At 44.5% G+C, this 22,443-nt stretch overlaps 1 protein-coding gene across 1 annotated transcript; it reads right to left on the bottom strand.

Moving 5' to 3' along the window:
* Positions 1 to 14,026: 14,026 nt before the first annotated feature.
* Positions 14,027 to 21,802, bottom strand: LOC134577699 (synapse differentiation-inducing gene protein 1-like). Its single transcript, XM_063436561.1, has 4 exons — positions 21,764 to 21,802; positions 20,935 to 20,988; positions 20,421 to 20,627; positions 14,027 to 14,236 (listed from the first exon to the last, which is right to left on the bottom strand). Exons 1-4 carry the CDS (start codon positions 21,800 to 21,802, stop codon positions 14,087 to 14,089), a joined length of 450 nt encoding a protein of 149 aa, XP_063292631.1. The 3' UTR covers positions 14,027 to 14,086.
* Between the last annotated feature and the right edge of the window lie 641 nt (positions 21,803 to 22,443).

The raw sequence follows: 22,443 nt of genomic DNA on the forward strand, positions 1-22,443 counted from the left end.
TCCACAACACATTAACCCCTTAAGGACAGAGCTTCAGAAGCTTGTCTTGCACTTAATGACAACAGCATTTTTTGTTGTTTGCATTCAACTGCAATTCACATTTTACTAATTTATTGCACCGACACATATTATATACCATTTTTAAAAGGACAGAAAGGGCTTTAATTTGATGTAACATACATATATATAAATGCTTATTTAATATAAAAAAAAAAAATACAGAAAAATGCAAAAAACATGAAAAATGTTTTATTTTACAGTTTTTGCAATAATGTGTGCATAATTAGTGCAGGTTAAAGAAAGAAAAATAAATTAATTTAGTTGTTCTGATTTACAGAATATATAATGTGTCTGGGATTTTAAGTTTTTTTTTTGGTAGTTAAAGGTCACAAAACACAAGGAGTAAAATAAACTTTTAATGTGGAGCGGTTTTAGAATTTGGTATGTTTGTCTTGTAAGCTTAATAGCCATAAAAGAAAACAAAATTGCCACACAAAAGTATATATTTCTATCAAGTAGACATCACAGGCTATTTACCTTAGGTGGTTTTGACACTTTCTATGTAGCCAAATTGTGTTTTTTTTTTGGCACACAAACTTATAACAAAGAACTTCTCATGTGTATTTTGTAAAGTTGGTGTGTGCTATTCCTGTACAAAGTTTTATTTTGTGTTCAGTTACATCTGCTGAGTAAGAGGACACCCCCATTGTACGTCTTTGGCACTATTTTGTGAAGCTACAGTGCCATATAGGAGACCTGTCCTTTTCAGTATTCACAGTAGAATTTTGAGAGACGGATTTAATGAGTCTATGCTTTTATTTGGGGTATTATAGCAGTTTGACAAAAAAAACAAAAAACCCACAAAGGCCTACCATTTGTAAAAGTAGACACTCCTGGGTATCTCATATGGTGCATTTTGTGCCTTAACATGCCCCCATTTTTCACCAATATATGCCAAAGTATGTGGTAAAAAATAATTTTGGGCATTTTTTAACATACGGATTACATTTTTGCTGGGCATTTTGTATATTTCATATGTGCCACTAAGTTCAAAACCCCCAAATTATGCTCAGCTAAGTCTTCTGAGTAAAACAATATGCCCAATGTATGACCTAGACACTATTTTGTGAAGTTACAGTGCTGTAAAAGAGACGTAACAAGTTAAGGTTCATGGAGGGTTTTGATGCGTCCGTGTTCCACTTTGGAGCACTTGAGCAGGCTAATATTACAACTACACCATAAAGGTATACCATTTCTTAAAGAACACATCCCAGGGTATTTCAAAAGGCATATTTTGAACCTTAGCGTGGGATCATTTTTCTGCTAGCTTGTACCAGGTGTAGTGGTAATAAGCATTTTTTCTGCCTTTTTGAGACATTGAGTGAGTTTGCACAGTATATTTTGCAATTCATATGTGTGCTACGACTGTATAATACTTCATATGTTGCTCAGCTATGTCGGCTGAATGTAGCAATACCCTCGTCTGTACCTTTGCCAGGCACATTTGAGACGCAGACAGTTGTTTTACTAACTGAAGTTTTACGCTGTGTCCATATTCCAATTTGGAGTAGTTTAGATGGTTGGTCATTGAAACTTCTCCACAAACACATACTATTTATTAAAGAATACACCCTGGAGTAATTCAAAAGGCATATTGTGAACCTTGTGAAGCCTGGGATCATCTTTTCTCTAATTTGTTCCAGGTGTAGTGGTAATGAGCGTTTTAAATGTATTTTTTTACTTTATAAAACTAGTTTTTAAACTTTTGTTTCGCTTATTACTTTTTTTTTTTAAACTTTAACTAACATTTTTCTAAGCTCTTTTTTTTTTTACCGTTAACCCCTAATTAGCAGTACGCAGCCCTAACAGTAAAATTCCCACTTTCCCATAACTTTCACCCACCCCAACTGGCAAAATATACGGTATATAATTATAAAATATTTAAATTAAATAAATTGAACCTCTGAGGATTAAAAAAATAAAAGTAAAAAAAAATAAAATGAGAACACAGTATAATACTGTGATCTGTATTTTGATCACTGTAGGCATTGATCGACTGGCAGGGAAGGGGTTAATTTTTATTTGGACTGGGTTAAGGTTTTTTTTATTTACTTAAACGTTATTAAAACTTTTTAACTGAATTTTTTACTTTTTAAAGCTTATTTTAAAACTTTTTTTAACATTAACCCCTAGTTAGCCTAACACAAAATCCCCTAATTCCCCACACCCACCCTAGCTAAATATATAAATTTTAAAATATTTAAATTAAATAAATTTAACCCGAGGGTAAAAAAAACCAAAACGGGTTAAAAGAAAAATCAGATGACAGTAAAATGTAATCCCTGCCAATGAATGACTGTAGTCAGTGATCAATTGGCAGGGAAGGGGTTATTTTTTTATTAAAATAGGTAATGCGGGGTGGGATTTTAAATTAACTTTTTTTTTTTTTTAAACAGGGGGCAGAATCATCACTGATCTGTCTCCCTGCACTTCACACAGAACCAGGAAGTGCAGGGAGGCGGAAGGTAAGTACATTGAGCACATGTACTTGTTCTGACAGCCTGTCAGAGCGAATACCGGTGCTGGGGCAGCACTATCAGGTGTTCCCGGTCTGCCTCTAATACAGAGGCAGACCGGGGCACTATTAACCCCGCGATCTAGGGTTAATTTTAACGCGTGACGGACATGGTGAGTCACTCGTCGTTAAGGCTCTGCCCTGAGTGACGGACCAGGTCCATCACTAGTCGTTAAGGGGTTAATAACCTGTCATACCACCCCGCTAACCTGTACATTACACCCTGTTCTAAATTATGCAAATTATATTTCTCATTTACCTAAATAATTGATGTAAATAACAGTCAGCATAATTCTCATGTTATCAACTATTAAGAGTACAATTCAGGGGGGGGCGGGGCCGGACCGCCGAGCTGGACGTTCGCACTCGACACCAGCTCCTGCAAACTAGGCCTAAATAGGCATTAAAACAATGCAATTTTGGGCAGAAAACCGTCCAGCACTGGTGGCCCTCAGCGGGCAGAGAGCCCTGGATCCAGGGAGAGGCTGGCCACACGGGCTTCAGTCCCCAGGAGGAGGGTTCCTCATTGGCACTTTAAGGCCTACTCAGGAGGAGAGCGGGGTAGACGGCCGCTGCCTGCCGATCAGCGCTCAGCCAAGAGTCAGCCCTGCGGGAACTGGCCCCAAACCCCCCCCCCTTTTTGGACCGGGGGGGTGATCCCGGTCCTCACCCTCTGGACCTGAACACCAAGACGCACCTGAGGCATTGTAGCTGGGCCGCCAAGTCCCGCAACCCCAGCACTGTAATCAAGATGGCGGAGGCCATGGGCGATGGCACAGAGACCACCTGCATACAGCCTCGAATCTAAACACGATACTCCCCACCGCTATGGCTGGAGTCTCGGAGGCCTTCTCCCTCCTCTGTGCAAAGTACAAGCCGACTCCCCGATTCGCTGGCTGCCCGCAATTATCACCACTCCGCGGGGCTTACTGACACGTGGTGAAACAGCAGTCAAGCAACCATTTACACCTCTGCCGCCGAGGAGATCGTCATATGCTGTAAAATCCCAGCAGAGTACCAGCCTAGAGAACAGCATCCAGCGACTGGAAGCAGACCGGGTACCCTGGTACACCAAACCTATGGCTGAAAGAGATCTACACACCAAAGGCTCCAAACCGCACCGGCTACACGTGGCACCCCATGAGCAGAGACTTTTCATCAGTAGAGGACTCTGAGTAACACTCACAGCATGTAATTGTTTTACACTTGCATTCTGCACTCCGGCATGCATAAGACGTGCTTCTAAGTAGCCTGTCATTTATTACTCTACTTATAACATACCTACCTGCCTAATCGCCTACATGTCTTACTCTTAAGTCTGGCTTTTAAACTGAGATGCCCACAGACTAGTCTAAGCACTGTTCTAGCCTATTAAACATGTAACATTACTATCACAACTGAAGATTAACCACTGAAGTCTCAGAGCTAGCTAACTACATGCATACTTATTGTAATCTACTGAAGTCTCATAGCTAGTTAGACTTATTTCTCTGCGTGTCTATTACTCACTGCATATGTTTTATAGCTTGTCATTCTCTAACCTCATATAAAAAAAAAAAATGTGCTGTCTACTCTGCCACAATTTGAAATGCTGATACTATGCCTGCAACGTCTGTTGTGGCCTTGCACGTCTGTTATTCTAAGCACGAATAAAATAAAGAATTTAAAAAAAAAAAAAAAAAGTACAATTCAAATTTTATTGAACAAAACTCCTAATAACAGTATTTTTTTTAACATAAAAAGCTTACAAAGCACTGTTCCAAATTATTACTCACAGTAAGTTTCAAAACACTTTATAGGTTGTAAAGAACTGAAAATTGTCATTTGTTGTGATTGCAGCATATTTACTGAAATCAAAAGCTATTTTAATCAAACTCATAACAACATTTTAACTTTTTAAACATTTTAACAGGTCACGTTACATTTTAACATAGGACCCCTCATTTGATAGCAGCTTCACAAGTCTTGCATCCATTGAACTTGTGAGTTTTTGGACAGTTTCTGCTTGAATTTGTTTGCAAGATGTCAGAATAGCCTCCCAGAGCTGCTGTTTGGATGTAAACTCCCTCCCACCCTCATAGATCTTTTGCTTGAGGATGCTCCAAAGGCTCTCAATAGGATTGAGGTCAGGGGAGGATGCAGGCCACACCATGACTTTCTCTCCTTTTATCCCCATAGCAGCCATTGATGCAGAGGTATTCTTTGCAGCATGATATGGTGCATTGTCATGCACGAAGATGATTTTATTACGGAAAGCATAGTTCTTTCTTCTGTACCAGGGAAAAAAGTGGTCAGTCAGAAACTCCACATACTTTGCAGAGGTCATCTTTACACCTTCGGGGACCCTAAAGGGGCCGACCAGCTCGTTTCCTATGATTCCTGCCCAAAACATGACTCCACCACCGACTCCAACAGGGTGGCCGTCCACCAACCATCCACTACTCCATCCATCTGGACCATCCAGGGTTGCACGGCACTCACCAGTGAACAGGACTGTTTGAAAATTAGTCTTCATGTATTTTTCTGCCCAATGCAGCTGCTTGTGAGCATTGGTTAGTGGTGACCGAATAGAAGATTTATGCACAGTTGCAAGACTCTTGAGGACTCTACACCTTGATGTCCGTGGGACACCAGAGGCACCAGCAGCTTCAAATATCTGTTTGCTGCTATGTAATGGTATTTTAGCAGCTGCGCTCTTGATCTGATGCATGGATCTGGCAGAAATCTTCCTCAATGTGCCTTTATCTGCACGAACCCGTCTGTGCTCTGAATCAGCCACAAATCTCTTAATAGTGCGATGATCACGCTTAAGTTTTCGTGAAATATCTAATGGTTTCATACCTCGTTCAAGGCATTGAACTATTTCACTCTTTTCGGCAGCAGAGAGATCCTTTTTCTTCCCCATATTGCATGAAAATGGTGCTCTGCTTAATAATGTGGAACACCCTCCTTTAGTAGTTTTTCCTTAAATTGGGCTCACCTGGCAATCTAATTATCACAGGTGTCCGAGATTGTTTTCAGTGATCAAAAGAGCCCTGAGACACAATGCCATCCATGAGATAAACTGAAAAACAAAATATTTAATCTTTGTGACACTTAAATAGAATTTGCTTAATTTGGAACAGGGTGTAATAACCAGTAATATACCCCCCCCCCCAAACCTGTACATTAATAACCTGTCATACCTTACTCCCAACCTGCACATAATTATTCCCCCCCAACTTTGCTGGCTGTTATTGCCCCCTTGCTGGCTGTTATTGCCCCCCCCCCCCGCTGGCTGTTATTGCCCCCCCCCCCCCGCTGGCTGTTATTGCCCCCACCCCTTGCTGGCTGTTATTGCCCCCACCCCTTGCTGGCTGTTATTGCCCCCACCCCTTGCTGGCTGTTATTGCCCCCACCCCCTTGCTGGCTGTTATTGCCCCCCCCCCCCCCTTGCTGGCTGTTATTGCCCCCCCCCCCCCCTTGCTGGCTGTTATTGCCCCCCCCCCCCCTTGCTGGCTGTTATTGCCCCCCCCCCTTGCTGGCTGTTATTGCCCGCCCCCCCTTGCTGGCTGTTATTGCCCGCCCCCCCTTGCTGGCTGTTATTGCCCGCCCCCCCTTGCTGGCTGTTATTGCCCGCCCCCCCTTGCTGGCTGTTATTGCCCGCCCCCCCTTGCTGGCTGTTATTGCCCGCCCCCCCTTGCTGGCTGTTATTGCCCGCCCCCCCTTGCTGGCTGTTATTGCCCGCCCCCCCTTGCTGGCTGTTATTGCCCGCCCCCCCTTGCTGGCTGTTATTGCCCGCCCCCCCTTGCTGGCTGTTATTGCCCGCCCCCCCTTGCTGGCTGTTATTGCCCGCCCCCCCTTGCTGGCTGTTATTGCCCGCCCCCCCTTGCTGGCTGTTATTGCCCGCCCCCCCTTGCTGGCTGTTATTGCCCGCCCCCCCTTGCTGGCTGTTATTGCCCGCCCCCCCCTGCTGTTATTTGCCACCCCTTGCTGGCTGTTATTTGCCACCCCTTGCTGGCTGTTATTTGCCACCCCTTGCTGGCTGTTATTTGCCACCCCTTGCTGGCTGTTATTTGCCACCCCTTGCTGGCTGTTATTTGCCACCCCTTGCTGGCTGTTATTTGCCACCCCTTGCTGGCTGTTATTTGCCACCCCTTGCTGGCTGTTATTTGCCACCCCTTGCTGGCTGTTATTTGCCACCCCTTGCTGGCTGTTATTTGCCACCCCTTGCTGGCTGTTATTTGCCACCCCTTGCTGGCTGTTATTTGCCACCCCTTGCTGGCTGTTATTTGCCACCCCTTGCTGGCTGTTATTTGCCACCCCTTGCTGGCTGTTATTTGCCACCCCTTGCTGGCTGTTATTTGCCACCCCTTGCTGGCTGTTATTTGCCACCCCTTGCTGGCTGTTATTTGCCACCCCTTGCTGGCTGTTATTTGCCACCCCTTGCTGGCTGTTATTTGCCACCCCTTGCTGGCTGTTATTTGCCACCCCTTGCTGGCTGTTATTTGCCACCCCTTGCTGGCTGTTATTTGCCACCCCTTGCTGGCTGTTATTTGCCACCCCTTGCTGGCTGTTATTTGCCACCCCTTGCTGGCTGTTATTTGCCACCCCTTGCTGGCTGTTATTTGCCACCCCCCCTTGCTGGCTGTTATTTGCCCCCCCCCCCCTTGCTGGCTGTTATTTGCCACCCCCCCTTGCTGGCTGTTATTTGCCACCCCCCCTTGCTGGCTGTTATTTGCCACCCCCCCTTGCTGGCTGTTATTTGCCACCCCCCCCCCTTGCTGGCTGTTATTTGCCACCCCTTGCTGGCTGTTATTTGCCACCCCTTGCTGGCTGTTATTTGCCACCCCTTGCTGGCTGTTATTTGCCCCCCCCCTTGCTGGCTGTTATTTGCCCCCCCCCTTGCTGGCTGTTATTTGCCCCCCCCCCCCCTGCTGGCTGTTATTGCCCGCCCCCCCTTGCTGGCTGTTATTTGCCCCCCCTTGCTGGCTGTTATTGCCCGCCCCCCCTTGCTGGCTGTTATTTGCCCCCCCCTCTTGCTGGCTGTTATTGCCCGCCCCCCCTTGCTGGCTGTTATTGCCCGCCCCCCCTTGCTGGCTGTTATTGCCCGCCCCCCCTTGCTGGCTGTTATTGCCCGCCCCCCCCCCTGCTGGCTGTTATTTGCCCCCCTTGCTGGCTGTTATTTGCCCCCCCCCCTTGCTGGCTGTTATTGCCCCCCTTGCTGGCTGTTATTTGCCCCCTTGCTGGCTGTTATTGCCCCCCCTTGCTGGCTGTTATTGCCCCCCCTTGCTGGCTGTTATTGCCCCCCCTTGCTGGCTGTTATTGCCCCCCCCTTGCTGGCTGTTATTGCCCCCCCCCCCTTGCTGGCTGTTATTGCCCCCCCCCCTTGCTGGCTGTTATTGCCCCCCCCCCCTTGCTGGCTGTTATTGCCCCCCCCCCCCTTGCTGGCTGTTATTGCCCCCCCCCCCCTTGCTGGCTGTTATTGCCCCCCCCCCCCTTGCTGGCTGTTATTGCCCCCCCCCCCCTTGCTGGCTGTTATTGCCCCCCCCCCCCTTGCTGGCTGTTATTGCCCCCCCCCCCTTGCTGGCTGTTATTGCCCGCCCCCCCCCCCCCTGCTGGCTGTTATTGCCCCCCCCCCTTGCTGGCTGTTATTGCCCCCCCCCCTTGCTGGCTGTTATTGCCCGCCCCCCCCCCCCTGCTGGCTGTTATTTGCCCCCCTTGCTGGCTGTTATTTGCCCCCCCCCCCCTGCTGGCTGTTATTGCCCCCCTTGCTGGCTGTTATTTGCCCCCTTGCTGGCTGTTATTGCCCCCCCTTGCTGGCTGTTATTGCCCCCCCTTGCTGGCTGTTATTGCCCCCCCTTGCTGGCTGTTATTGCCCCCCCCCTTGCTGGCTGTTATTGCCCCCCCCCCTGCTGGCTGTTATTGCCCCCCCCCCCCTTGCTGGCTGTTATTGCCCCCCCCCCCCTTGCTGGCTGTTATTGCCCCCCCCCCCCTTGCTGGCTGTTATTGCCCCCCCCTTGCTGGCTGTTATTGCCCCCCCCCCTTGCTGGCTGTTATTGCCCCCCCCCTTGCTGGCTGTTATTGCCCCCCCCCCTTGCTGGCTGTTATTGCCCCCCCCCCTTGCTGGCTGTTATTGCCCCCCCCCCTTGCTGGCTGTTATTGCCCCCCCCCCTTGCTGGCTGTTATTGCCCCCCCCCCTTGCTGGCTGTTATTGCCCCCCCCCCCTTGCTGGCTGTTATTGCCCCCCCCCCCTTGCTGGCTGTTATTGCCCCCCCCCCCTTGCTGGCTGTTATTGCCCCCCCCCCCCTTGCTGGCTGTTATTGCCCCCCCCCCCCCTTGCTGGCTGTTATTGCCCCCCCCCCCCTTGCTGGCTGTTATTGCCCCCCCCTTGCTGGCTGTTATTGCCCCCCCTTGCTGGCTGTTATTGCCCCCCCTTGCTGGCTGTTATTGCCCCCCCTTGCTGGCTGTTATTGCCCCCCCTTGCTGGCTGTTATTGCCCCCCCTTGCTGGCTGTTATTGCCCCCCCTTGCTGGCTGTTATTGCCCCCCCTTGCTGGCTGTTATTGCCCCCCCTTGCTGGCTGTTATTGCCCCCCCTTGCTGGCTGTTATTGCCCCCCCTTGCTGGCTGTTATTGCCCCCCCTTGCTGGCTGTTATTGCCCCCCTTGCTGGCTGTTATTGCCCCCCTTGCTGGCTGTTATTTGCCCCCTTGCTGGCTGTTATTGCCCCCCCTTGCTGGCTGTTATTGCCCCCCCTTGCTGGCTGTTATTGCCCCCCCCCCCTTGCTGGCTGTTATTGCCCCCCCCCCCTTGCTGGCTGTTATTGCCCCCCCCCCCTTGCTGGCTGTTATTGCCCCCCCCTTGCTGGCTGTTATTGCCCCCCCCTTGCTGGCTGTTATTGCCCCCCCCTTGCTGGCTGTTATTTGCCCCCTTGCTGGCTGTTATTGCCCCCCCTTGCTGGCTGTTATTGCCCCCCCTTGCTGGCTGTTATTGCCCCCCCTTGCTGGCTGTTATTGCCCCCCCCCCCTTGCTGGCTGTTATTGCCCCCCCCCCTTGCTGGCTGTTATTTCCCCCCCCCCTTGCTGGCTGTTATTTGCCCCCCTTGCTGGCTGTTATTGCCCCCCCCTTGCTGGCTGTTATTGCCCCCCTTGCTGGCTGTTATTGCCCCCCTTGCTGGCTGTTATTTGCCCCCCTTGCTGGCTGTTATTGCCCCCAGTATGAGTTATATGACGGTAGGTACCGGTTATTCGCTGCTGTCTGTCCGCCCGGTTACTTACCGGTGTTTTGGAGTTTCCCGCCTGCACCCGTCGCGCTCTTTCTACGTCACTGACTCTTTATTTTTTTCAGGACAGGCGCCAGGGGGAGCCCGAGTGCCTCATACTAATGGGAAGGGTGACGTTTGCGAGCGAGAAACTACATTTCCCGGCATTCTCAGCGCTCAGTGCGTCAGCTGATAAAGGGAACACTGACACCTAGTGGCCGTTAGAGAAGCTGCACTCAGTGCTATGGGGAGGGAGGTTTATCTGCAGCTATCCAGGTATTAATACTAATGGCTCCTATTATTAATTTATTAAAAGGGAACAATCCGCACACTACAAAAATATAATGTGAAAACTGTGTGACAACTTACCTGGAGCCAGTCAGACTCCCTGCCAGCACTTACCTGTAATACCTCCCCTGACCTGTACATTACCTGTAATACCCCCCCAACCTGTACATTACCTGTAATACCCCCCCTAACCTGTACATTACCTGTAATACCTCCCCCTAACCTGTACATTACCTGTAATACCCCCCCAACCTGTACATTACCTGTAATACCTCCCCCTAACCTGTACATTACCTGTGATACCTCCCCCCTAACCTGTACATTACCTGTAATACCCCCCCTAACCTGTACATTACCTGTAATACCCCTAACCTGTACATTACCTGTAATACCTCCCCCTAACCTGTACATTACCTGTAATACCCCCCTAACCTGTACATTACCTGTAATACCCCCTAACCTGTACATTACCTGTAATACCCCCTAACCTGTACATTACCTGTAATACCCCCCTAACCTGTACATTACCTGTAATACCTCCCCCGTAACCTGTACATTACATGTAATACCTCCCCCTAACCTGTACATTACCTGTAATACCCCCCTAACCTGTACATTACCTGTAATACCCCCTAACCTGTACATTACATGTAATACCTCCCCCCAACCTGTACATTACCTGCAATACCTCCCCCCCTAACCTGTACATTACCTGTAATACCTCCCCCCTAACCTGTACATTACCTGTAATACCCCCCATAACCTGTACATTACCTGTAATACCTCCCCGTAACCTGTACATTACCTGTAATACCTCCCCCCTAACCTGTACATTACCTGTAATACCTCCCCCTAACCTGTACATTACCTGCAATACCTCCCCTAACCTGTACATTACCTGTAATACCTCCCCTAACCTGTACATTACCTGTAATACCTCCCCCTAACCTGTACATTACCTGTAATACCCCCCTTAACCTGTACATTACCTGTAATACCTCCCCCTAACCTGTACATTACCTGTAATACCTCCCCCCTAACCTGTACATTACCTGTAATACCTCCCCCCCTAACCTGTACATTACCTGTAATACCTCCCCCCCTAACCTGTACATTACCTGTAATACCTCCCCCCTAACCTGTACATTACCTGTAATACCTCCCCCCTAACCTGTACATTACCTGTAATACCTCCCCCCTAACCTGTACATTACCTGTAATACCTCCCCCCCTAACCTGTACATTACCTGTAATACCTCCCCCCCTAACCTGTACATTACCTGTAATACCTCCCCCCTAACCTGTACATTACCTGTAATACCTCCCCTAACCTGCACATTACCTGTAATACCTCCCCCTAACCTGTACATTACCTGTAATACCTCCCCCTAACCTGTACATTACCTGTAATACTTCCCCCCTAAACTGTACATTACTTGTCATACCTCCCCCCTAACCTGTACATTACCTGTAATACCCCCCTAACCTGTACATTAAATCGAGGTGAAGAATTAATAAAAGGCCACAGGTGTAATTAGTACATCTGGAAATACCTTGCCTAATTGTCACCTGGGGCGCCAGAAAATGGTAATTGTCATAGAAAAAGGTAAATAAAGGGTTAAAACACCTTTTTGTCTTATTTAAAGGATCACTATAGTGTCAGGGAAACCGAGCGGTTTTCCTGACACTATAACGCCCTGAGGGCACCCGCACCCTCAGGGCCCTCTTCCCGTGGCACTGGTGACCTCTCCTCCCCGTCCAACGTCAGCTCCCCCGTCCGACGTTACTGGAGCCGAATGCGCATGCACAGAAAGTGCCGCGCGCACATTCAAAGTGTCCATAGGAAAGCATTTCTCAATGCTTTCCTATAGACGCTCTGCGCGATGGAGGCGAAATTCGCCTCCAGCGTCACAGATGCGCCTCTAGTGGCTGTCCGGAAGACAGCCACTAGAGGCTTAATGTAAACATAGCAGTTTCTCTGAAATTGTTATGTTTACATGTGAAGGGTTAAAACCTGAGGGACTTGGCACCCAGACCACTTCATTGAGCTGAAGTGGTCTGGGTGACTATAGTGTCCCTTTAAGTCTTTAACGTCTGGAGGGGTAAAAAGACAGAATTTTCTCTCTTGGCTGTAAGCGATACTCCCTTTTATTTCACAGCGCAGTTTAACACAGGGAAGATAACCTTTGCATAGTTTCGAGAGGACGTGCTAGACATGCGCAGTAGATTTCCTGTAATACGTAATGTTATATGAATTATTATACTTTTTGCACTGAACGTCTATGATTGGGTGATTTTGGATTCTGTTGGAAACACCCCTGTGAACACTGTGCTTGTTTCATATATAATCTGTACCCGCATTAAAAAAGCCATTATTATTATTTTTCTGGAACGTCGTAATGACTGGTCTGCATTAATTTCACACAAAGGTTAAGGAAAGCAGGATGTGTTACGGCACAAATCCACAGCGGCTTAAGTGTTCCAGACCCTGTAACAGCTAGAATGGTGAATTTCAAATCCAAACAGGAAGAATTCTCCAAGTTACCTATACTTCCATTTTGGTTACTTTGGCCCCAACTTTGAAATTCACTTTGAATTCCAAACAATTCTCACTTTAGTTAATTGCCCTGTTAATGATAAACCTATGAAGTGAAAATGTAGGCAAAAATAGCTGATTGGAAACCGTAATTATTTATACCTACTGTTGTTCCTGGTACCAGTGGAGTGATCCGGAGGAGCAGAGGAGCAAAAGAAAGGGATTTTCTTTAAAGAACCTGAATAGTCAGAGCCTACTATACGTGGCTCTGCAAAGTGTGAGTGTAAATCATACCTCTCCATTGTATATCGCTTTGTTAAACAGTATTATGCTATGTTTTCACTCTCTTATGTAGGTGAAACCAATAAGATGTCCGAATGTGAATAAGTATATTATTCCGTTTTTTTTCTGCACTCCTCTATCTCTGTTTTAATCTGGAAACCGTTTCAGCTTGACTTCTTTAGCCTGTATTTTGCCAGTCACTGTTCAGTTCTCAGATAAAGACTTTTTTCGTTTCTCCATTTTATTCACCTCTTTGAGGGAGACACAGGTGTTTTCATGGTAGAAACATCTTCAACCAACCATACAACGACCTTTTTCACTTGACTTTATTTTTGAAAAGTGTGACCTCTGTGGACCAGTATTTGGTTAATTAGTGATTTGTTTCCAAATTTCTAGAGTGTAGGTATAACGATTGTAGAGATGATCTGTCATCTAGAAATTGTTCAGAAGGAATCTGAAATATTTTCATAGAAGCAGCAATCCAATTTATGGAATATAAAGTAAGTGCGAGAATCAAACCTGATTAAAACGGGCAGGTAACCTGGATTTGGAGGACTAGTGCTGGATTATAGCAAACATAAATGGGGGTTTATGGGAAAATGTATCCCGATTTTTGGGAATGATGGGGTTCACCAGGTTCTGACACTATGTATCCCACGGTATAGCACCGCTGAGAGATGTTAGTAAATCAGAATGGGTTAATCACTAATTACTAAAGATTTGTTCATAGATAGATGTTTGGTTACTAAATTGCAAACCTAATACTAAAATACCTGTCACTAATGGCAGTGAGTAGCGGCTGGTTACCGACTAATGAATTTTAACATGAGCGAGTCATGTCAGCCGCTACTGCCGGTGGGCTTGGGAGCTGCTAACAGGGCTGCTTAGTGACTGCTTTTTAGTTACTGGGTGTGGATGACCCAAAACCTTAACAGCAATCTCTAGTCTGGTGTAACTTAAATATTGAAATATCTCTGACGGACATCTAATAAATTCTGGAGCAGTGCTGAGACTCCCAGATGATTTTCATTTTATTTGCTGCAAATAAATAAATAAATCACAGGAATGGTGTTGTAAAATGATAAAGTTATAGTTTAATGTTGCTCAGCAGATTATTGGTCGCGGTCCCCGTGGTGAAGCTTTTATTGCGTCAGGATTCGATATGTTAATAGATATTAATAACCTTGAAATATACGCAGAGAACTATGATGTTGAGAATAATTCCGATAACCAGAGCCGAGATATTCAAAATTAGCGTTTTGTGGGAGTATCTCGCAGCTGAATCCATGTCATGCGTCAGAACAGCATCTCGCGTCTGAAAGAGAAAGTATTGGACATGTAATAACCTTTCTAAATAACCTGTCATTTCCCAGCTTTAAAAAAAAAAAAAAAAGCATTATTTGTATACCCCACCCACTTCCACCCATAAAAAAGCTTAACCTTTTGGATGGCATCTGTCATGAACGCACCTTACTTCAAGAGTGTGTGTGACGTAGTTGTGGTGCTGAAAGGGTTAACGTTCACTATGTGTCTGCACTAGACCAAAAATAATGACAAAACCCCCCTTAACACCACCCACACTTAAACATAATATTATAACTATTACTATTTTAACGCTGCCACCACCAAGACAATTTATAAATGGGGTACCTTGGTCCCCCAGGTAAATCAATAATAAAAACCCACCAAATGTTACTTAGCACAATATCTATGTAATGACAAAATACTAATTAGTCTCTTCAGGTAATGTGATCCTTTACCAGACAAAGGCAGAACTTAATAAATGAATGTTTATTATGAGCAAATAAAAGTCACAGTGCGTATAAAAATATATAATAAACAAATTATTTACACCAACAACAGATAAAAACAAAAAGGATAAAATAACAGAAGTCCTAATTACTCACTTAGGTTTTCAAAGTGAAACTTCTGCCCAGGGGGTCTCTGGCAAGGAAGGATGATGGTGACTCACTCAAAATTAGTTCTTGGTCCCAAGCAAGTACACCAACACCCCTCCAAATCATTGGCTATATACCCTGTGGATTATCAAGTCTTGCCCTTTGTTCCAGACCAACGTCAATCCAAAGGGAAACATTTGGCTCTATCTTCTCTTATGTACCCGCCACAGAAATAATAATTGCATCTACAAATTTGTTATTATATTCCCATTCCATAGACATGTTGCACGCCCCACCCGCGATCCAATAGGACAAACATCACTATTCCATTCCCTTTGGTCAAGTCAGGCCATGTTTGGGCTTGTTTAGAAGATGGCGCTTGCCACATTCCAAATATCACAAAAATGAGGCTTAATTATTATTCTGTGGGATAAATATGAATGTTTTTTCCTTCCTTTGGATATGATTCTGGAACAAGGCTAATGGCCATTAACATTTCACAGAGATTGGCTCATCAATTAAAAGGTACAGTCAATTGGCTGAAGCCAGCTAGACATTCAGGCTTTTTAAAAGTGTAGGGTCTCACAACCTGCAGAGCCTCGATTAATTCACATCCATATGGTAAAATCCTTTTCACATTGCCATTCACACTACCACTTCTGTCATCTGACCTTGGTGGGGGGTCCCAGCTTCAAAAGCGCTAACCTCTTTTGACCTCCATACAATCAAATTAACCCCTTTTGACAGTGACAATACCATCTCTGCCAGGTCTGCAAGTCCTTAATGCACTACACCAATTACATTAAAGGACAATATTCCATAGTGCAATAATAAATTATGCATGTGGCAGAAATGCCTCTGCAACGTGTTCTTGGAGGTGCCTGCTTGCCAGTCTCCTGCCAAAAGACTATGGGCCCTTTAAAAACTGTGAACAGACTTGGTTCGTTGGATTTTATATTTGGTTTGGGAACCGAACAATGCATGAACCAGAGACCACCTGGAAGCTTGTTAAGCCTAATTGACAGTTTGTAACACTTTCCACCCCAGTATTCTAAGTGTTGTCTGGGTGACCGCTGTTCGCATAAGGACCACGAGGTGGCGGCCATCTTGTTCCCGCGAACGCAGGGGACTTCCAGGATCGCCTGCGCTCGGTTATACACAAATTAGAAGGGCACTGTTCAGTGGAAACGTTCCCACGAACAAGGTGAACAAGCTCCAGTTTGTTCTGTTTTTAAACTACCGTACTAGACCGATCGCAAGCCTTGATTCAGTTTTGGGCATGGGACCATGCGTGCAGTCGGTCAAATTTTGACTTCCAAGAAATTCCTGAACCCCTGAACTGATCTGGGTGATTTCTGAATATGTTGGTCACCCAGAACGGGACTATCAGGGGATGTAACGTTTGTGGGCGTTTTGTGCATTTAAAGGTATTTTTGGGGTTTTGTAAAAATGTATGTTTTCTAACCCGAAGATAACTGAGTTTAATACAGTGCTGACTCAATTATCTCCCAGGCACAGGGGAGGGATTGACCTATTTTGTATGGGAGTGGCCTGGACTTGAGAGCCAATGTAACCGAGTGTATGTTTTTACTAAAGTCTACTCTCCAGGGTGGGGACCTGCATATAAGTTGTGGCTGCCAATAAAGAGTTACAGTTTACCCTCAACACAGAGCCTCTTCCCGTGCTTGTTGGGGAAAGCTATACCAGCTATAATCCCTGCTCCTGGGATTGTTCTTTGGATTGCTATAATCACTATCTCTTGTATGAGCTGCACTGTTATACCTGCTATACTCTCTTGGAGGAGAGGTCTTCTCACTGGGATCTGGACGTCTGTCTTGGTTCCAGGGGGAGAAGGGACGGCAAGACCCCTGCCAAGCTGCGGTGGCTAAGGGGCTACGGTGCTTATGGTGTCCGGTGTGGTGCTTATGGTACTCGACGACAGCTAGGAAGCAGCGATTGGCGGAGGCACCCAGTCGCGGTGCCAGGCGGTCCGTCACAATGCACCCTTGCCGTGACAGCATCATATGAAGTTCGGAGCTCTTCCTTACTTGAGCTTGTCTATCAAACTCAGGCAGTGACAAGAACTCCATCGCAAGTTGCGCACTCTGCGTTCCTGTGTCATCTATATACTGTTACTGAAAGCTGTACAGTAACAACCGCAACGAGCTGTCATTGCCACAGAACCTGTCATTTGGTTTTTCTGTCACAGAAAAGATTAAAGGGATACTATAGTCACCAAAACAGCATTAGTGTAAGTAGTTTTGGTGTATAGATCATTCCTCTGAAGTCTCACTGCTCAATTCTCTGTCATTTTGGAGTTAAATCACTTTTGTTTCTGTTTATGCAGCCCTAGCCACACCTTCCCTGACTGTGACTGACACAGCCTGCAGGAAAAAAAACTGGTTTCACTTTCAATCAGCCGTAACTTACTTTAAAGGTTTGTATCCCCTGCTCTGTAAATTGTGACTTTATAAACATACAGGAGGCTCCTGTAGGGTCTAGAATGCTATTAACAATGCAGGCGATAAGAAATTCTGAATTGAACAGAATTTGCAATAAAGGAAGTATAAACATTGGATGACTCTATACAGGAAGTGTTGAGGAAGGCTGTGTAAGTCACATGTAGGGAGGTGTGACTAGGGCTGCATAGACAAAGTGATTTGACTCTTAAATGGCAGAGAATTGAGCAATGATACTTCAAGGGGCATGATCTATACACCAAAACTGCGACATTAAGTTAAAGTTTTTTTGGTGGGGGATATACAACGAAATTAGAAACATTCAAAGAAATCCAGCCTGCATTATCAGACAAGCTATGAGCTTGATGGATTTTCTCACATCCATCCACCATTGCAGCAATCAAATGGGCAAGAGCATTACAAAGGGAAATACTGCAAGTCTGGAACAGGCAGTCTTAGAAGCACTGTTGGCATTCAAAGGTCACATAGACGGCAACTATGTGCCGATGCAGTAAGACAACTTGACTACAGCTATTGGCCTAAACAATCAAGGGGGTCCTAGAAGAGGAGTAGACAATTAAGTGGTAGACAATCTGGCAATTTGTAATCTGACAATCTTTCACTGGAAGCAAACCCATTGGTCAATTAATCATCACATATTCAACAGAATTGTGGAATCATTTTGAAATCCAACCATAGATTTTATGGCAACAGCAGGGAGATTCCCAGATATTTTTTCCCTCCACAGGCAAGATTGCCCAGATGTGCTGGACGGATCCTGTTCACCGGTAGCATTAATACTGAGAGTTCGTTCACGCAGACCGAGCATTAGTCACTGCTATAATTCTGTTTTGGCCGAACCGCTGCTGGTATTTCCATATTCTTCAGATGGTGAGTGCAAAGCCCAGGGAAATTCTGGTTTCAGATAATACTCTAGGGAAGAAGAACTTTTAAAGCATTCTTGCTGCCTCTCTCCTGTGCTGCGCTGTACGCAGGGAAAACAGACATTTTTACTCTCCATAAATTCCCTTTTCCTTCGTATCAGCAGCAACACATATTCCATACTTATATTTTGAAACGATGGTTTATATAATCTCTGACTTTACACCCCATGCAATAACCAGATAGTTTATATAATCTCTGACTTTACACCCCATGCAATAACCAGATAGTTAATATAATCTCTAACCTTACACCCCATGCAATAACCAGATGGTTTATATAATCTCTAACCTTACACCCCATGCAATAACCAGATGGTTTATATAATCTCTGACTTTACACCCATGCAATAACCAGATAGTTAATATAATCTCTAACTTTACACCCCATGCAATAGTTTATATAATCTCTAACTTTACACCCCGTGCAATAACCAGATGGTTTATATAATCTCTAACTTTACACCCCATGCAATAACCAGATAGTTTATATAATCTCTAACTTTACACCCTGTGCAATAACCAGATGGTTTATATAATCTCTAACTTTACACCCCATGCAAAAACCAGATAGTTTATATAATCTCTAACTTTACACCCCATGCAATAACCAGATAGTTTATATAATCTCTAACTTTACACCCCATGCAATAACCAGATAGTTTATATAATCTCGAACCTTACACCCCATGCAATAACCAGATGGTTTATATAATCTCTGACTTTACACCCCATGCAATAACCAGATGGCTTATATAATCTCTAACTTTACACCCCATGCAATAACCAGATAGTTTATATAATCTCTAACTTTACACCCCATGCAATAACCAGATGGTTTATATAATCTCTGACTTTACACCCCATGCAATAACCAGATAGTTAATATCATCTCTAACTTTACACCCCATGCAATAGTTTATATAATCTCTAACTTTACACCCCGTGCAATAACCAGATAGTTTATATAATCTCTAACTTTACACCCCGTGCAATAACCAGATGGTTTATATAATCTCTAACTTTACACCCCATGCAAAAACCAGATAGTTTATATAATCTCTGACTTTACACCCCATGCAATAACCAGATAGTTAATATAATCTCTAACTTTACACCCCATGCAATAGTTTATATAATCTCGAACCTTACACCCCATGCAATAACCAGATGGTTTATATAATCTCTAACTTTACACCCCATGCAATAACCAGATAGTTTATATAATCTCTGACTTTACACCCCATGCAATAACTAGATAGTTTGTATAATCTCCAACCTTACACCCCATGCAATAACATGACAGATATTACAAACTTTAACTTTTGTAAAATGTACATATCTTCTAATCTTTCATATTTTAGTCCATGCAATAAAACAATTATTTTTGTGATGTATATCGTTTCACCATGTGTAATAATTGGAAATATAATTTTTTTTTAATTGAACGTTTGCAAGCACCAATATACAGACATATTATGCAATTTAATGACCTTGCATTACCATCAAAGAATTGAACCCGAGGGTGGGCCGCTTGATGAGCGTCTCAAGGAGTGTACTGACCTCGTCTGACCCCGTCTATCCCGTGCGTTGATATATTTTTTAAGCTCCAACATTTTATCTCTTATTAACTGGTTGCCTAATGGATTTATTTACTGTACACACCATTTTAGTAAAATCAAAACTAAATGACAACATTCAGGATAAAACAGTCAATTTATAAACTATGAACAAGCTAGAAAAGGTTTTAAAACGACATCAGCAGTTTGGTTTTCAATTCATCCCAATTTGCTGTTTAGCAATTAGATCCCATCCGGGTTATAAAGCAGAATTGTGAATACCTCTACAGAAAGGTCTCTTTTAAACGTATCCACACATTTCATGGTTTGTATCATGTGTATTAATTACAACATCAAAAAAATGCTAGAATTTGCAGCATTATTGGAAAAAATGAAATTAGTCTCAACAAATCATGAACAGACATCTGTTTTGTGTTTGTATACCACTCGTTGTTAAACCGAAGCGATCGTTTTCTAACTAAATGCCACTTCAAATCTCCGGGTAAAAAGTTCCACAATCTCAGAGATTAGATGATGGATAGAATATAAATGTTTGTTAAACAAAAAGTCTCTATCGTCTAAGGAAGATTTAACTGATCCTGTAAATCCTATTTTTGCAGGTAACCTCCATAGCCCTATTACCTTGCGAGAATAGATGATGGCAGCGATCCCGAGCGGCAAACAGCAGCACACCAGGTTCATGATGGACCACCACAGGTAGTCACTTGTTCTCTGCTCACTTTGTGCAAAACCTAATCCTTGATTTCCTCGTTCTTCGGGCATGTTTTCTTCTTCCCGAGTGCCCTTCTTGGTGGTAGTGGAGTAATGTGCTAGAATGCCTTGTATGGACTGTGAAGCCAAAACTCAAATTGCACTTTATATTAATAGGCTGGTATCACCACTCCCCCATCAGCTGTGTCTCCAACTCAGGACTGAAAGCACTGGGTATCTCTTCTCAACCACTGCAAAACTGAGCTTTAATATATTTCCATTTTCCTGACAGTTTTACCTTTTATTTTAGTTGTTGGCAGTCTATTGTGGCCTAAACGATATTCATGCAAAATGGCAAAAACAATAAAAGGAATACTGCAAGTACCATAACCACTACAGCCTGCTGTAAGAACTCAAATAGTTTTTATATGGTTGGACAACTTACCTGACTCCAGCTAGGTGTCTGCGCCCCAGGTGTCTGCTCCCTGTCCTCTACAGGCTGTTAGGTAAAGTGTGCCAATGCAGGATAGCACTTTACATTGAGAACATTGAGCTGTCAAACTCAGCCACTCTAATGAGAGCAATCTGGATGAGAGTGACCGCATTGACAGGCTGCAGAACATCAGATGTGTGGATGCTGTGCAGGCGCCCCTCAGGACACAGGTAAGTTGTCAATCAGTGTCTAATCAGATTGACATCTCACCATTGGATTTTAGATTCCAGCAGCTGTGGTAGTTATAGTGCCAGGCATGCCCTCGTACTGTTACAACGACAGCAGCTGGAATGTAAAAAGTAACATTTGTTTATGTTCTGAAACCTAATGAACAATATTCTGGGCCAAACACAGTTTGGAAAACCTTTCTTCAATTCTCTCCAATATGGCAGTCAATAAACCTGAAAGAGTTAGAGAGGCATGGAATAGCCTTCCAGCAGATGTGTAGAGGCTAATACAGGGTAAGCTTTAACCATGCAAGAACATTTGGGACTGACACACTGTCGTCCTGCGTAAGAACTGAAACCGGTCCAGTAAAGCAATGATCCAATCTTACATAAACATTTAATAGTCAGTTTGTAGTTGTCTTTTTTTTCCTCCTAGGTGTTTATTTACTAAACTATAGTAAATTTCAAAATATAGGCTAAAAAACATTGTAGAAAAACTCTCCAATGTGGCGACTGTCACAGTTTATTTTAAGACTCTGCGTGGTGTCACTCACATGTCAGAGAGCTAAGTGAGCGTCTGCTCACACTGTGCTGCCATGGCAACACCCACCTACTTGAAGCAGCATTAGTATGCCCAGGGTTTCCATGGACATGGGGATACTTGAGAGGACCAATAATATATAGCAATCAGCCACTTCATTGTGCGTATCGTTACAAGGTTTCTGGAAATAAAGTCTGCTATGTATGAAATGTAGGGCAGTCACCGTGGAAACCAGTGGAACCAGCAGGCGTAGTCTATTGGTTTGCACCAATTTTCAGAACAGATACTTTTTATACATAGCCCTCCATGTTGGGTAGCTCTTAACACCAAGAATGTGGGACAAATCATTATCTCCTGCACTGATATAAGAGAAGGTTTACGTTTATTTTCTCGCAGTGCAATAAAAACTTTATATCTCAGCTTGGGAATGTACTTTGAATCTCATAATATTTTGAGGATCTAGAACCCAAAATACTTGCACCAACTGTTCACTTTCTCTGACAATCTCTTCCTTAAAGGAAAACTGTCTTATTTTATTCACAATTACTTACATTACATGAATACACTATTATAGCCTCTGGGTTTATTATTATGTAATGATGACTATTAAGTAGATATGCATTGCAGAAGAATATTCCGCGAGGCTATAATACATGGAATCTTTTATTCTCCGCAATAAAAACAAATAGTGACAATTTTCTTTGAATCTATTATTAAGGTTTTAGAGGGAAGATCTCTTCTCTCTTACAATAA

This window comes from Pelobates fuscus, chromosome 11, assembly GCF_036172605.1.
Source record: "Pelobates fuscus isolate aPelFus1 chromosome 11, aPelFus1.pri, whole genome shotgun sequence".
Classification (NCBI taxonomy): domain Eukaryota; kingdom Metazoa; phylum Chordata; class Amphibia; order Anura; family Pelobatidae; genus Pelobates; species Pelobates fuscus.

Bases quoted from the DNA above. Each gene is read 5' to 3' on its own strand.
- LOC134577699 (XM_063436561.1), bottom strand. From the start codon at position 21,802: ATGTCCATGGAAACCCTGGGCATACTAATGCTGCTTCAA. The intron at 20,628-20,934 runs GTAAGTTGTCCA...TTGGCTTCACAG, and splicing joins AGACACCTAGCTGGAGTCAG to TCCATACAAGGCATTCTAGC. The intron at 14,237-20,420 runs GTAATAGGGCTA...TTTCTCTTTCAG, and splicing joins CCATCATCTATTCTCGCAAG to ACGCGAGATGCTGTTCTGAC.